Source organism: Pteropus medius, unplaced genomic scaffold (assembly GCF_902729225.1).
Source record: "Pteropus medius unplaced genomic scaffold, Ma_sr-lr_union100, whole genome shotgun sequence".
NCBI classification, from domain to species: domain Eukaryota; kingdom Metazoa; phylum Chordata; class Mammalia; order Chiroptera; family Pteropodidae; genus Pteropus; species Pteropus medius.
In genome coordinates this window covers 25,627,520-25,644,172 of record NW_024349801.1, presented here as the reverse complement: position 1 = coordinate 25,644,172, position 16,653 = coordinate 25,627,520, and the positions used below count along the sequence as shown (strand labels likewise).

General features: G+C 31.9%; 1 protein-coding gene across 4 annotated transcripts in view; it reads left to right on the top strand.

The window, feature by feature from the left end:
• GOLM2 (golgi membrane protein 2) overlaps window positions 1–16,653 on the top strand; it is an 83,588-nt gene that overhangs the window by 21,583 nt on the left and 45,352 nt on the right. For all 4 annotated transcript variants that reach the window (XM_039888272.1, XM_039888274.1, XM_039888271.1 and 1 more), the window contains exons 2-6: window positions 405–459; window positions 4,737–4,839; window positions 6,528–6,618; window positions 10,046–10,190; window positions 10,502–10,582. In XM_039888272.1, coding sequence (XP_039744206.1) covers window positions 405–459; window positions 4,737–4,839; window positions 6,528–6,618; window positions 10,046–10,190; window positions 10,502–10,582 — 475 coding nt within the window. The remainder of the gene's footprint in view (window positions 1–404; window positions 460–4,736; window positions 4,840–6,527; window positions 6,619–10,045; window positions 10,191–10,501; window positions 10,583–16,653) is intronic.

The window sequence follows — 16,653 nt, the reverse complement described above, 5'->3', positions numbered from 1 at the left end:
TCCTATGTATTATCTATGTATTGTCATTCTATGGAAGCTCAATAAATATTAATTACTTTTGATTTTACATTAATTGATTCAAGAAATTTTTTTAAAATATTGAGTTAGTAAGAGGTCTCTTCTGGTAAAATTTTGAAAACATGTACCATTAATCAATATTCAACTCAAACTTTAAAATTTTTGAAAGTTGTACTTATATTTTAAATAAAATGAGTATTCTTGTGCAGATTTAAAATGAATATTACAAAATCAATTTATCTTTAATTCTTTTTGGAAAGAGGTAGTGTATAGATAATAAGGATTTTTCTTTTGCATTTATGATCTAGCTCAAAGTGAATATGAGAAAAAAGTAAATATGAGGAAAACTATTCTTTAGTAAAATGAAAACTTAATTTTTTTTTCAGGTTAAACTACAGAGCAACATATCATATCAGATGGCAGATATACATCATTTAAAGGGTAAGAAACAATTATACATTAAAGATAAACCAAAGCACCTAAAATGTCTAAAATTCTCAAGAATTAAGAAATGGCAAAACAGCTAAATGAAATAAAGTTTTTGAACAAAGCTCCTTCATGGCAAAACATCTATCCTTTTGTTTTAAGATATAATGAAAAAATTTTTTAACATTGCTTTATATTTAATAAATGCAAGTTAAAATTTGAGGGCCTGCATTTTAATCCTGTTCTGTAGACAGAGTTCATGCGATGAAATGTTGAAAGAATCCTCAAAGAAAATTGAGCTGTAGATTCCGAGGCTATTAGACTTCTAGGGAAAAGGACAGGGCCCCCCTGTACTTGTGTCCAATCTGCTAATAATCCATACAGGTCTGGGGATGTTTTGGACACGTCTTCCAAGCTTAATGTTTTAGATACCCTGGAAACAAGAAACCTGGGGAGATATACATATTTTTGTTTAGATGAAGAATAGGAGATGACTAAAGTTTTTATGGGAAATAATAGGTAAGGATAACAAACTCTATGCTTTGTGTACATGACCTTACACCATCACTGACCTTTAGAGTTTGAGATCTGAGGACCACCCTTCTTCTTCCTCGTACCCTTTGGTTCCAACACCGTGTGTTTTGCATGCAGTAACTCAGTTTTTATATGTGGGTAATACATGCTCTCTAATTTCATAAATATCTCTTTTTCTATAACCATTTTGAACCTCTTTAGATAGAATTAGATAATATATTTTTATCACCCCTCTTGGAGAAGCTGGCTTAGTAATTTACTGAAGTTTTGCTCTCACCTAGCAAAACCATTAGGAAGTGTTATTTGTGTGTTGTAACTCCTGAATAGGAATTATTAATTTTTTACTATCTATGATTTAGGACAGCTTTTACTTTCTATTAGAAATTTGTTTCCTGGGTAGCCATATTGTTTTTTATTGCATTTGTGTCCATGTTCAGCTCTTTTTGACTCACAAGAGTGCATTAGGATGACACAAAAGAAGCCACACTGTCAGTGCTGCTTCCAGCTTGCACTTTTTACACATGATTCTGCTTATCATCAGAGTATATTTCTTATTAAATTATAGATCAGTTGAATAAAGAGTCTTGTGGCTTCTTGTTGTAAAAAATGACAGCCTGTGTTACTGAGTAAAAATCTTTATTGTACCATATGCATTGAAGTAGATATTGAGATATTTTGAAATTTTATGTTACTATTCAGCAGAGAAAAAGGCTTTGTTCAAACTCATAACTGTACAACTTTTGCTTTTAGTACAGTTTTAAGATCGAATTTCATTATTGTGACTTTGCACCTTGGGAAATATTTTTACTGAAACAAACATTTTGACATGTCAGCAATAAAATCTAGATTTAACTATCTTCATCAAAATTAATACTGCATGTAATAGAATTAATTCACACTGAGACCTTAAAAAAAAAAAACCTTATGGTAGTTAATATATTTTTAGAAATAGAAGAAATGAGGGTTGGTTTTTAATTCCTGAGATAATAACATTCTAGTATACAGTGATTTATTTTGAAAAGCTCACCTTATTTTTAATCCTATAAAATTAAGAAAATTTGAAGTCGAAATTTTCTAGAAGTAAATATTTATTTTGCTTTAAAAACTGGTCCTAGACAAAGCCTTTCTTAACTTTATCCTTCTGTAACATACCCTGGTATTACTGTCAGAGATAGAACATCCTGCATAATCAACCATGGACCTGATCTCAGTTGAAGTTACTCTGGTAATCCTACTGTGGTGATTTGGAGCAGCCACACTAGACAGAATATCTTTGGGTTCAAAATAAAGAAAACACATGGCAATCAGTCGAAAGTAAAATTGTGGCATAGAAAAATTTTATCTTTAGTTTTGCTTTCTGTTCTGTTTACTTTTCTTCTTCAAGTCTTTGTTTCAACCCACTCAGAGCACCAATTAGCTCCTTGCTTTATAATCTTTTCCCTATATTCAAACAAAAATAATCTGATATTTTACGTGGACTGAAACTAACTCATAACGATGTTTTATTTTTCTTTATCAATTGTATTTCAAGCCTTTTATCTCCATTTAGAAATGAAAACTTTGTTTCCCGATAAAGGATTTTCAAATACTGTTAGTGAGAAGCTTTGTGGAGAGGCAAAGAAGCCATTCCAAAATTTGAAATCATACTAAGCCTCAAGTTCATTCTGAAGGTGAACTTAGCTTACTTCATTTATTTTACTGTGTCGGAAAAAGAAGCCTAAATGAGTCCTAAAGATTACCAATTGAGGTCCATTCCCTAAGAGCTGCTAGATAGTGCTGATTTTTTTTGTTTTTTTTAATTGTAATAACTTTTCAATTCTCTAGAATCTTTCCTGCCTAAGCATAGGTTCACTGTATTGGCTAACCCTGTAAGCTACAAGACCTATTTGTCACTGCCTTCTGCTGAGATCTCATTGTCTTGTCTCCATAGCTAAAGCTAATTTCTACTACCTCTAGCCCTTTGTATCTTAGGAGATTGGGCCAGAGATCAGATAACAAGCTAAATGTGATATTCAGTGGTACCTGGCCTCAGATTTGTTACTTGTATCTGAGGTAGAGGTAATGGGTGAAAAACTATGGAGATCAACCGTGTTTACATATTGGAGAATTAATAGAGTAAGAAGAGAAATTTAAAATGTGGCTTGTCTGAACTCAGAAACAGGCCAGAATGGTGGTTACAATGGGCTGGCAGGTAGTGGGGATGAGATGTTGGTCAAAGTGTACAAACTCTCAGTCATAAGATGAATAAGTTTTGGGAATCTAACATACAGCATGGTGATTACAGTTAACAATACTGTATGATATACTTGAAAGTTGCTGAGAGTAGATCTTAAATGTTCTCATTACAAAAAAGAAATGGTAATTATGTGAGAAGATGGAGGTGTTTATACCATAGTGATAATCACTCACAGTAAGTGAATAAAATCAACATGTTGTGTACCTTAAACTTAACACAATGTTATATCTCAATTAAAAAAAAAATTTTAATGAACAAGGTACAAGCATTTTATGTGAATCATTTTTCATACCTGATTATTATACTATAAGGTAACTATTATTATGCAGATTATTAAACTTTTTATTTATATACCTCAGCAGATGTTTATGTGACTTTAAAATTTTTATTTGTTGTCATTGCCACACTTAGGATTCCACAATAAAATTTGGGAAGAGAAAAAAAATGCTCCAAATTCTACCAGTAAACATAATCACTGGTAACACTTTGATATATTTTATTTTAGTCTAATTTTTACATGGATGTAATTATATTATAAATATATGTTTACATTTGTTTTTTAAAAACTTACATCCCAAGCAGTTTTGGAGTGCCTTTAAAGTAATAAGACTAATTCTATAAGCCTTCATGAACATAGGTATAATATTGGTACATTATGGTTAAACATATTTTAGTCTTAAGATGTCACTTATATAGAATAGACTTCTGTTGCCATTAAAAAATTAAGACCTTAAAAAAATATTAAGATCTTCTTAACTACTTTTGCTTAACTGCTAGCAGTTAGCTCATTTTTAAACCATCTACGAAATGACATTTCTCTTCTCTGGCTGAATTTCTTTTATTTGTAGGGTCAGATGAAGAAGAAGCAGCTCTAGAAAAGGTGGAGCCAGTAATTATGGATTAAATGTACACAAAAGAGCATATGGCCCAGCTTTTAATTTACTTTCCACTTGGAATTTCATGGTATTCATTATAACTAAAACTTTCAGCCTTAGTCCAGAAAATATGAGCTTTGAAAATGGAATTTTGATATTTTGGTATATTTATTATGTGAATCAGTAGCAGAACTAAAAATGAGATTTAAAGTGTTTGGCACCTAAGTTGAGAGTCAAATGTGGTTTAAAATGGAAAAAGAAACCTCAATTCTATACCTACAGTGAACATATCTAAAAAATATGATTCCACCCTGTTTTTATAAAGCAGATAGAGTTAAAGAATTAGGTAGGTTTTTCTTCTTCTTCTTCTTCTTTTTTTGGATACTGTTTCCACAACTTAGTGTCTGTCTACATAATGTGAAAAGATGTGTACTTTTTAAATATTTCTGATTGATGTGAAAGCCACATTGTTTTAAAATAAATTTTATTGCCCATCTGTGTCATAAAAAGCAATTAAATGGGGGTACCGATTATATAATTTAACTTGCTGAGAAGTGTATATAACTTTTTACAATCCCATACCTTCTCAATAGGAAGCATTAGAGTGAGTAAACTTTATTCTTTTGATTCTTACCTTGTGTGGATAGAGCAACTTGCTGAGCTTCGTCAGGAGTTTCTTCGACAAGAAGACCAGCTTCAGGACTATAGGAAGAACAATACTTACCTTGTGAAGAGGTTAGAATATGAGAGGTAAGGTGCTACATGCAACAAATATTTATGAATCTGGAATATCTCTCCAATTTTGGACAGTTTTTTCCTCTCTGGCTTCTATTTTTCTTTTCTTCTCTTCTTTCATTTTCTTAGGTCTTTTCAATTCATTTTCTATTCTCTTTCTATGACTCTTTGAAATCCAAAATAGTCTTTTATTTCAATATGTTTAATACCATGAAAATATCTCTTACAAGGCATGTCGAGTCTGCCTATGTGAAACAGAAAATCTTGCCTGAGTTTTATTGAATTAGGTGTGGCAAAGACTGAAAGATTAAGATTCTGCGATTCTTCTTGAGGGGCATTCTGAAGATGAAGACAGCACTGGGAGATGTCCCCAGAATAGCTGAGGTCTGAGTGCCACCTGTACTTCAGTCTCCTTGCTTACACCTCTACACTTAATTTATGATGAGGTCTGGGAACCTTTTAGGGGCCTTTCTAGCAATCACTCTTTAAAAATCTTTATTATATCTTTAATCAGTTTTACAGTAAAAGGTAGTTTTTGGGTCTGCACACCAGAAATAGAAAGATTTGCCATACTTTAAAGAGCCATTTATCCATTTCTTATTTCTTACTCTTGTAGTTTATCAATATGCATCCAATGACATGTATATATTTTAACCTAACAATATTCAGTAGTTATCCATATAACTATAGGATTAGAGATCGAGTATATTTAGAGACAGTATAGTATTCTAGCCCATTAATGTACCAAAGCTTGTTTAATCTCTCCCAGTTGCTGAACCACTATATTTTTCCTTTTCTCATTATTATGACTATCAGCTATAAAAATCTTTATGCAAAAAGGATTTTTCCTTTCTTATATTATTTCATTGGTATATATTCTCAAATACAGAGTTCCTGAGATAGAATATTTTATTGCTTTTTTTGCTCATATCACATATATGAAAGATTGCTTTCTAATATGACTACTAATTTATAATGTAAATGTTTCCCCATAGCCTCATGAGCATTAGCTTTTATAATTCTAATTTATTTTTGCTAGTATAGGAATAGATAATATCATAAATACATATAGGGAATTTAATTTGGATTTTTAATGGTGAGAGTTAACATTTTTCTATATATTTATTAACTATTTGTTTTTGCACAAACAATCTATTTGTATCCTTGACTGCTTGTCCAATGGTTTGTTCCTTTACATTTTCTCTTGATGGTTCCAATCTGTTTATTAGTTCCTTCCATTCTTGCTCTTCCTATGATTTAAACTTTTATTACTGTGTTTAAAGTACTAACTACTGGATGAATCATCTGCTGCTACTCCTTATCAACTCTCAAAATTCTATTTTTTTTCTCATCTATTACTATATATTATTCTTACAGTTTTCTATAGTGTTTTTCTCTTCTGTGATTGAAGTTGGCTTTGACAATTGTTTCTTTTATAAATGCAATTTATAAAAACAAACTTCATCTTTCTAATTTCTGTTTTTTAAATTAGCTTTATCAGTATTCTTTATTTTCTATTGAAGTTTCAAATATTTTAAGAATTTTGACTGTCAGCTATATTTATGTCTGCTCTTTGTCCTTCCTTGCCTACTTTCATGTCAACTGAATGCTTTGTCATTATAAATGTATGTTTTCAACTTCTAGACAATTTTGAGAATCCAATCCAAGATAATATAGTCTAAAAGAATGACTTTGTAATTTAGTTTTCAGTGTGGACAACAGATCAAGGAATTAAGAGTACAACATGAAGAAAATATTAAAAAATTAGCAGACCAGTTTTTGCAGGAACAAAAGGTAAATTTAAAAAATATTTAAATCAGAATATGTTCTTCTTATAAATCATGTAATTTAGAAATTAAAATATGTACTTTTGTTATACAATATTGTATTTTTAAGTATTCTAACCTGCATAATTCTAAAAATAACTTGCAGTGGAGTGGCTTTATTGCCGAGTAAATTAGATATTTTCAAAAATATAACCTCAACTCTTAAAACTAATTTTGAGCTAAATGTCTTTTATCTGACTTTTAAAAATAATTTTTGCTGTTAATATATTTCTTAGATTGTAAAGTAGAAAACATTTTACTGAAAAATTAATTACTTCCTATTTTATGCTTTTGAGAAATAGAAAAAAATTGAGAAACTTTTCCCTTAATTATAAATTTCCATTATTCTGAATTCCTTTCTTAAAATATAGAAATGAAACATTAGCTACTATTTTGATTCATATTTTTGGGACTGGCAAATTCTTTTATTAATTTATCCATATTCAGTTGATACATATTACAAAGTTCCTGCTAGAAACGGAGAGAATTTGTCTGAAGATTACTAGTCATTAGGACATTCTTATTTTTACACCCTGCAGTGTGACTAGCTGTGGTTTGTGTAAAGTCTTGTGATTTAAAGTAAAGAGAAGTTAAACAGTGAAAAATGTTTCTTATTATTTGGTACCATTTCCCTAAAGGAAAAGAAGTGAAGGAAACTAGATTTTTGTTCTTAGCTGTTTCACTGTTTTACAAAGTGGAATAGCTACTGCCTGTCTGCAGTCTGCCTTGAAGAGATGTGAGGCTAAATTGCTGGAAGATAGCAGGTCTGAGTGAGCTAGTGGCATAGGGCCATGGAGGATAACCAAACGTATTATTGAGACAGTGAATAGTTAGAGGAGCATAATAGATCCCAAAAGGAAGAAGAGAGGTTTGGTGTTGCATTTGTGTTATAAGCCCATATAAATAATGGGGTAAGTTTACTCTCTTCTGTTCTTCCAAGAAACTCATATGAAAGCTTTTCCCTTTTTCCAGGCAAGCGTAATTCTTTCTGTCTTCTATACTAGGCTGTTTTTATATTATAATTAACTAACTTCTTCTCCAATTTTTCTTTGCCCTTTTCCTGCCCTAAATGGAACAAGGTGAGGAGAAATGGAGCTGTTTAGAGAACTTGCCCATACCCCTCAGACCAGCAGCCTTCCCACCCTATCTTTATTCACTGTTCTTCCAACTCCTAAAACAAGTTGATTCTGTGAAATTTGAGTTTTTTTCCCATAAGAACAAATCTAGTGTAAGCTATGTAAAACAAGCATAAGTGGTATTCAGAGATTTTTTTTTTTTTAACTAAGCACATGCCTATGTTAGAAAGTACTCTGAAGAAGGGACTAGCGAACTAAATCTAACCTGCTGCCTGTTCTCATACTGTCCATGAATAAAGAATGGTTATTACATTTGAAAATAGTTGAAAAATCAAAAGAATATTTTATGATGGGAAAATTATAAGAAATTCACATTTTCATGTCTGTTAATACAGTCCTATTGGAACATAGCCACACACTTATGTGTTTATTGCTTTCATGCTACAAAGGAAGAGGAATTGTAGACCAGAGATGACTAAAGAGACCTGAGGACTTAAATGCAATGTAGTATCCTGGATTGGATCTTGGAACAGAAAAAGGACTTAATGGAAAAAGTGGTGAAATCAAAATAAAGTCTGAAGTTTGATTAATAATATACTAATGTTTTCTTAGTTTTGTGAATGTACCATGCTAATGTAAGATGTTAATATTAAAGGAAATTGAGTGAAGGATAATTACTTGTCTGTAAATCTAAAATTATTTCAGTATAAAAAGTTTATTTAAAAAATAATTAGGTGGTCTTCTTACCAAGTTACCAACATTGCATTTAGAAAGCCATTTTAAGAATATTTACTGTCCATTCACTTAAAAGTATGGTCATTCATAACGCATCAAAAGGACAATAGTTAACATCAATAGTTAACATCTTTGTTAACTATTTCAAATGGAAAAATATTTTGAACAGTAGTTTGTTGACTTTTAAGTTTTATTTAACAGTTTGTTTTATTCGCATCTACTGATAGTGTAGTACTATAGAAATAGCCTTATGATATAGCATTATAGTGAAAAATGCACAGAAATGCAGGATAGGTGCTCAGTTTGTACCTCATTGAGATTTTCACCCTTGGCCTTCATATTGACATTTAAAAATTTTTCAGTTTATCGTTTCACTCAACACTTAAACTCTCAGATTTAACTATAGCTTACCAAGTTCCCAGAAAATGTGGGCATAAGAAAGACTGTTAGGTTTGATTTCCTTTCCCACAATTCTCTAGCTTTGTAACCTTGGACAAGCTACTTAACTTCTTTATAAACCTCAATTTTATTTTATTTTTCCTAAAACTGTTCATTTATCTCTACTAGAGGATAAATTTGAAAGCACTTTGTAAACTGTGGAGCATGGTGCACATGTTTATTATTAATTTTATCTCCAGGTACACTGGAATACCTACTACACCTGATTGTTGTAGCACCTTTTCTCCTTTATTGTGATAAATTCTTACAATTTGGCTCTTGCATTTGCAGATTTCTTGTAGATTTTTTAATACTATTGTTTTATATAACATTACTAATGATTATATTCCGTGGTGTTCTAGAGTTGACAAACCATTTATAAATGCATTTAATGTTAAGTAGAAGGACCTATACAGCAACCCAATGTCTACTTGACTCTGTGCCTCTCCTAATTTTCCACCGAGGCAACTCAACTAATATAAAAGAGAAAACTGGCCCAAAATAGAACTGAGTCAGGCCTAACCATATACCTGAAGATTCAAGTTTTCTAAGGAGATGATATGGTTAGGAGTAGGTTGGAGGGAGCACTGACCTGTATATTGTTCTGCCATTACTTCTTATGCTTAAGTGGTCAGTGCACCTGGGAAGAAGTGTGCCTGTTTTCCACCCTTGCTGTTTCTTCTGGGAAGTAGCCATCTGTCATGCATGATGGAGCACCTGTGTGCCAACCTCTTGCTGTCTGCCATCCTGCTCTATTACAACACAGAGAACCTACCCTGCCCACAGCTCCCAGGACAATGCCTAACTGTAGGCCGCCACAGCAACCTAAAGTGCTCAGCAAGACTCTTCTTGCAGAATCATTTCCTTAGCATAGCCAAAGAGAATTACCTCTGCCTAACACTTCAGGCCATTTACTCTAATTAGAGAATTTAAAAAAGGTTTTGGTTATTCTTTTGACTTCACATCAGCTATTCAAAACTGAACAGAAAATAATGTTATATCCCACATTTCAAAATGTTTGATATTTGGACCCATAGTGTATGTTCCAGAAAATGAACAGTTCAGAACATTTAATTAAAAGTTGTTTCAATGGTTTAACATTTTGAACTGACAAATATTTACTGTTATCACATCTTTATCTAACAGCAAGAGGCCCACAAGTTTGAATTAAAAGTTGGAAATGAATTGAGTATAAACAATCATGCAGCACCTAAAAATGTTCCAAAAGTACCTGAGAATGCTGCAGATAAGAATGAAGAACCCTCAAGCAATCATATTCCACATGGGAAAGGTATTACTACTGTTTTGTTTTCTGTTAATAAGATATTCTTTTATGATTTTGAGATGAACATTTTCAATCATAAAGAGTACTGTTTGATTTTAGTTCAGTTATGATTAGGTGTCTGTATTGTTTCAATTTTGGATTCTTTGATAGAGGAGAAAAAATAGTTACTTTAGAATTATGACTATGTCCAAAGCAAGGTATAAAGACATTCAGTCAGTGTAGCTTATTGTTTTAGAAACTGATTGTTATATTCTTTCAAAACATTTTCAATTTATGTAAGGAAAAATACAAAGTTATATCTTTTGTTATTTGGGCAGAACCTGTCAAAGGAGACGGTGATGCAGGAATGCCTGGAATAGAAGAGAATGACCTTGCAAAAGTTGATGATCTTCCCACTGGTAAGTAAAAGTTTTTAGAGTATTTATCTAAAGCAATCAGATTGTTTTTCACGTGACCCTATTCTCTTTCTCAGTAACACTTGAGAAAAGTCAAAAATACCTGTATGATTGATATTTCCAGTTAATTAACTACCCATTAATTACTAGGACTTTTTGGATATAACTTTATGAAAAATTTTGCCGGAAGTTTTAAAGTACTTGTTTTTGCTTTGATAAGAGTCAGCTATATTTGAACCTTTTCTTGATTACTCATAGTTATTGTTCATGACAGGTATGCTATGTTAGAGCCATTTATGTTTATTAAAAGTATATACGGCCCATTTCTTTCAGACTAAATGTTCCCAGATTGCTGCTGTTGATGTGCTTTAATACAGCATAGTAATATCCTTATATAGGCTTCTAGGATTTGGCTTGTCCTTTCAGTCAATTAACCCACACTTTAAATAGTTTATTCATTATTTTTCTTTCTTTTACGGTCACTTCTACTCAGTGTATCTTTCTTTGTTTATGTGTTTATTTCTTTTCCATTTCCATTTGAAGTCTATATCACTCTTGCTGTCCTAATCCCATTCAGGTTTTTTTTTTTTCATATCTCTGTTTTTCTTGCCATTTCTATATTTCTTGGCTATCATAGGTATCCCTCCCTGCCGACTCCAATTTATTATGGTGGAAAATTGGAAGTAACCGCATGTCTGTGGTTCTTCTTGGCTGTTTTTATTCTTTTTTTATTTCAGTGATTACTTCTGTGGTTACAGCTTATCATATATGGGTGAAATTGCTGAGTGTCTGAGGTCCAAATGAATAAAATATTAGCCCTTTCATTTGTAATTTTATCTTCTCAAATTCTTTCATGTCTTTATTCTTTTGGGTTTCAGTCACAGTATATTCCCCTAAAATAAAGGTAAGGACAAGAACAATACCACATGTTTATAAATATGGAGTTAGAATGAGGATGAATTGTTTGCAATGAGGTTATCTAGTGATTCTTAATGTATGGTCCTTGGACCAGCAGTATTAGCACTACCCAGGAACTTGTTAGAAATGCAAATTCTTAGGTCCCATTCCAGACCTTCTGAAGAATTTCTTGGGATGCAGCCCAGCAGTGTGTTTCTTAACAAGCTCTCCATGTGATTTTGATCTATGCTAGAACCACTAGCTAGATGTTAATTAAAGAAATGTTGAGAGCAAAGACCATGTATTGGTCTCAATTTTTGCAACACTTACTCTATTAGTCTTACTTAGTTTTAGGTTGATTCATCTTTTTTACATTGCCCTTGTTTACTTTTTAAGCTACAGCCCAAGTTTTGCCATGGATAAACTGCAGGTTTCTAGTGTGTAGAAGCACTTTATTCAGATATATGATCAAAGGTTGTTTACCCGCTTCCATGCATTTATTTTTCATGTCATATGTCTACAAAAATATGTTTACATTTAAACATATAATTTTTAAACTGTTGTCCATTTCACCATAGTTTTCAAGTTAAAATTGTATTATTACTACCCTAAATGTATAATATCTTGGTTTATTTTTTTCATTGGTCTACTCTCATTATTTATTACCTTAACCACCAGGAAATTCCAGAGTTGGGGTAAAATGAAATGAGAATGCAAGAGGTCTTTGAGATTTTATCTTGACCATTTTTAGATATACTGTCCTTATCAGACAGTGGTTTTCAAATGTCTTTCATACATGAATGACTTCAGCAGAGCAAAAATCCTATCTTGCTTCTACTTTCTAAAAAAAAGTGTACAACCAGTTCATTAGAATAAAAATGGATGAATAATGCTACTTTTGATTAGATGCCAACAAATTCAAGTCTGATTTTTACAATATGAATTTGCCATATTAACTCCTACAATGGTTGTAGCACTGTAATTTAGAACTGGGAAAAACACCAAAAATGTATATATTCCGCATAAATTTAGCATTAATGCCAAAAACATCTGTATATGCAGACACTGTCTACAGTGACATGGCATATTAGAGGCATTCATATTTGATTATCTGTAATTTGGAAATTATATGCTACAACGTAAGTTTTTTGGAGGGATTTTGTTGTTTTTGGCATTTATCCTGCTTGGTGTTCTTTGAGCTTGCTGGATCTGTGGTTTGGCATATGACATTAATTCAGGGAAATTCTCAATCATTATCATTTCAAATAGTTCTTCTGTTCTTTTCTCTTCTTTTGGTATTCCCATTACACATATGTTAGATCTTTTATAGTTGTCCTAGATACCTTGTTCTAGTTTTATTCCAGTCTTTATTCTCTTTTCTTTTTTATTTCCGAGGATTCAGTTGATATATCCCCTAGTTCAGAGCTTCTTTCCTTAGCAGTGTCCAGTCTATTAATGAGCCCATCAAAGACAGTCTTCATTTCTGTTACAGTGTTTTTAATTTCTAGCATTTCTTTTTTATTTTTTCTAGGATTCCCATTTCTCTACTAATGTTATCCATCTGTTTTTACATACGGTCTACTCTATTCATTAGAGTCCTTAGCATATTAATCATAGTTATTTTAAATTCCCAGTCTGATAATTCTAATATCTCTGCAATGTTTTTGGTTTTGATGCTTGCTCTTTTTCTTCAAATTACGCTTTTTGCCTTTTAGTGTGACTTATAATTTTTTCTTTCTTTTTCTTTATTTTATTAAATTTTTGGGAGTGACATTGGTTAATAAAATTATATAGGTTTCAAATGTACATTTCAATAATATATCGTATGGATATTGTATTGTATGTTCACCACTCAAAGTTAAATTTCTTTTCGTCACCATATATTTGACCTCCTTTACCCTTATCTACCTGTCCCCTCTTCCCTTTCCCTCTGGTAAACCACTAAACTGTTGTCTGTGTCTATAAGTTTTTTTTTGTCTTGTTCGTTTGTTGCTTTCAGTTTTATATCCCACATATATGCTTCTCAACTTTTTCTGTCTGACTTATTTTGCATAGCATGATTATCTCAAGATCCAACCATGTTGTCACAAATGGCAATATTTTATCTTTTCTTATGACAGTGAAATATTCCATTGTGTATATGTACCACATCTTCTTTATCTAATCATCTATCGAAGGGCACTTTGGTTGTTTCCATATCTTGGTCACCATGAATAATGCTGCAGTGAACATTTGGGTGCATATATATATTTACAGATAAATGTTTTCAAAATTTTGGGGTCAATACCTAGAAGATGGGTTGCTGGGTCACATGATAATTCTATTCTTAATTTTTTTGAGGGACCTCCATACTGTTTTTCATAGTAGTTGTACCAGTTTACATTTCTACCAGCAGTGCATGAGGGTTCTTTTCTTTACAACCTCTCCAACACTTGTTATTACTTGTCTTGATGATAAAACCCACTCTAACACGTGTGAGGTGGTATCTCATTGTGGTTTCATGTCTATTTGCCATTTATATGTCTTCTTGGGAGAAGTGTTTGTTCAGGTCCTCTGCCCACTTTTTAATTGGATTGCTTGTTGTTTTGTTGTTGAGTTGTCTGAGTTCTCTATATATTTTGGATATATGCCCCTTGTCGGAGGTGTTGTTTGCAAATATTTTCTCCCATTTAGCTGGTTGCTACTTTGTTTTGCTGATGATATCTTTTGCTGTGCAGAAGCTTTTTAGTTTGATATAGTCTCATTCGTTTATTTTTGCTTTTATTTCCCTTGCTTTTGAGGTCAAATTCATAAGATCCTCTGTAAATCTAAGGTCCATGAGTTTAGTACCCGTGTTTTCTTCTATGCAATTTATTGTTTCATGTCTTATATTTAGGTCTTTGATCCATTTTGAGTTAATTTTTGTGAATAGTGACAGATGGCAGTCTAGTTTCATTCTTTTGTATATAGCTTTCTAATTTTCTCAGCACCCTTTCTTGAAGAGGCTTTCTTTTCTCCATTGTATGTTTTTCACTCCTTTGTTGAAAATTATTTGCCCATGTATATGTGGGTTTATTTCTGGACTCTCAATTCTGTTCCATTGGTCTGTGTATATGTTTTTCTGCCAATACCATGCTGTTTTGATTTGAAGTCAGGCAGTATGATATTTCCGGTCCTGTTCTTTTTTCTTAGGATTGCTTTTGGTTATTTGGGGTCTTTTGTGATTCCATACAAATCCGATGATTTTTTGTTCTATTTCTTTTTAAAAAATGTCATTTGGATTTTGATGGGGATTGCATTAAATCTGTACACTGTTTTGGGTAATATGGCCATTTTAACTATGTTGATTCTTCCAACCCATGAACACAGAATATTCATTTCTTTGTGTCTTCTTTAATTTCTTTTAATAATGTCTCGTAGTTTTCATTGTATAGGTCCTTCGCATACTTTGTTAAGTTTATTACTAGATATTTTATTCTTTTTTGTTGCAATTGCAAAAGGAATTTTTTTTTTCATTTCTTTTTCTGAAATTTCATTATTAGTGTATAGGATCATGATGGATTTTTGTACATTGATTTTGTATCCTTTAACTTTACTCTATTTGTTTATTGTCTCTAATGGTTTTTTGGTGGAGTCTTTAGAATTTTCCATACAAAGAATCATGTCATCTGCAAAAAATGAAATTGGATTTATTCATTCTCAATTTGGATGCTTTTTATTTCTTTCTCTTGCCTGATTGCTTTAGCTAAGAATTCCAATACTATATCGAATAAGAGTGGTAAGAATAGGCATCCTTGTCTTGTTTCTGATCTGAGGGAAAGCTTTCAGTTTTTCACCATTAACTATAAATTAGCTGAGAGTTTATCACATATGGCCTTTATTATGTTGAGGTACTTTTCTTCTACACCCATTTTATTAAGTATTTTAATCATAAATGGAGGCTGTATTTTGTCTAATGCTCTTTCTGCATCTATTGATGTAAGCATATGATTTGTATCCTTTATTTTGTTTATGTAGTATATCATGTTGATTGATTTGTGTATATTGAACCATCCTTGTGCCCCTGGAATGAACCCCGCTTGATCGTGGTGTGTAATCTTTTCAATGTATTGTTGCATTCCATTTGCTAGTATTTTGTTTAGGATTTTTGTATCTGTATTCATTAGAGATATTGGTCTGTAGTTTTCCTTTTTTGTGTTATTCTTACCAGGTTTTGATATTAGTTAGGAAGTATTAACTCTTCTTCAATTTTTTTTAAGTGTTCGAGAAGGGCAGGTATTAAATCATCTTTGAATGTTTGATAGAATTCACTAGTAAAGCCATCTAGTCTTGGCTTTTACTTTTTGAATGGTTTGTGATGATTGTTTCAATTTCCTTACTGTTGATTGGTCTATTTAGATTTTCTGGTTCTTCGTGATTCAGTCTAGGAAGGTTGTATATTTCTAAGAACTTGTCCATTTTGTCTGGGTTATTGAATTTGGGGTATATAATCTTTCATAGTATTATTTCATGATCCTTTGTATTTCTGTGGTATCTGTCATAACTTCTCCACTTTCGTTTCTGATTTTGTTTGTGTCTTTTTTCTTTTCTCCTTAGTGAGTCTACCCAGGGGTTCGTCAATTTTGTTAATCTTTTCAAAGAACCAGCTCTTAGTTGCATTAATTTTTTCTATTGCCCTTTTCTCAATTTCCTTTAATTCTGCCCTAATTTTTATTATTTTCTTCCTTCTGCTGACTTTGGGCTTCATTTCTTTTTCTTTTTTAGTTCTTTAAGATATAATGTTAGGTTGTTTACTTGGGATTTTTCTTGTTTCTTGAGATAGGCCTGTAATGATATAAACTTTCTTATACTGTTTTTTCTATATCCCAAAAGTTTTTATATGTTGATATTTTCATTCTCATTTATTTCTATGTAGCTTTTGATATTTCCTTGTATTTCTTGTTTGACCTAGATGTTCTTTAGTAGCATGTTGTTTAATCTCCACATATTTGTGGTTTTTCCCGCTTTTTATAGTTGATCTCCAATTTCAAAGCATTATGGTCAGAGAATATGCTTGGTATGATTTCAGTTTTCTTAAATTTGTTGAGGCTAGTTTTGTGTCCCAACATAGGGTCTGTTTTTGAGAGTTCATGTATACTTGAGAAGAATGTGTGATCTGATGTTTTGGATTGAAAGGCTCAGTAAATATCAATATGCCC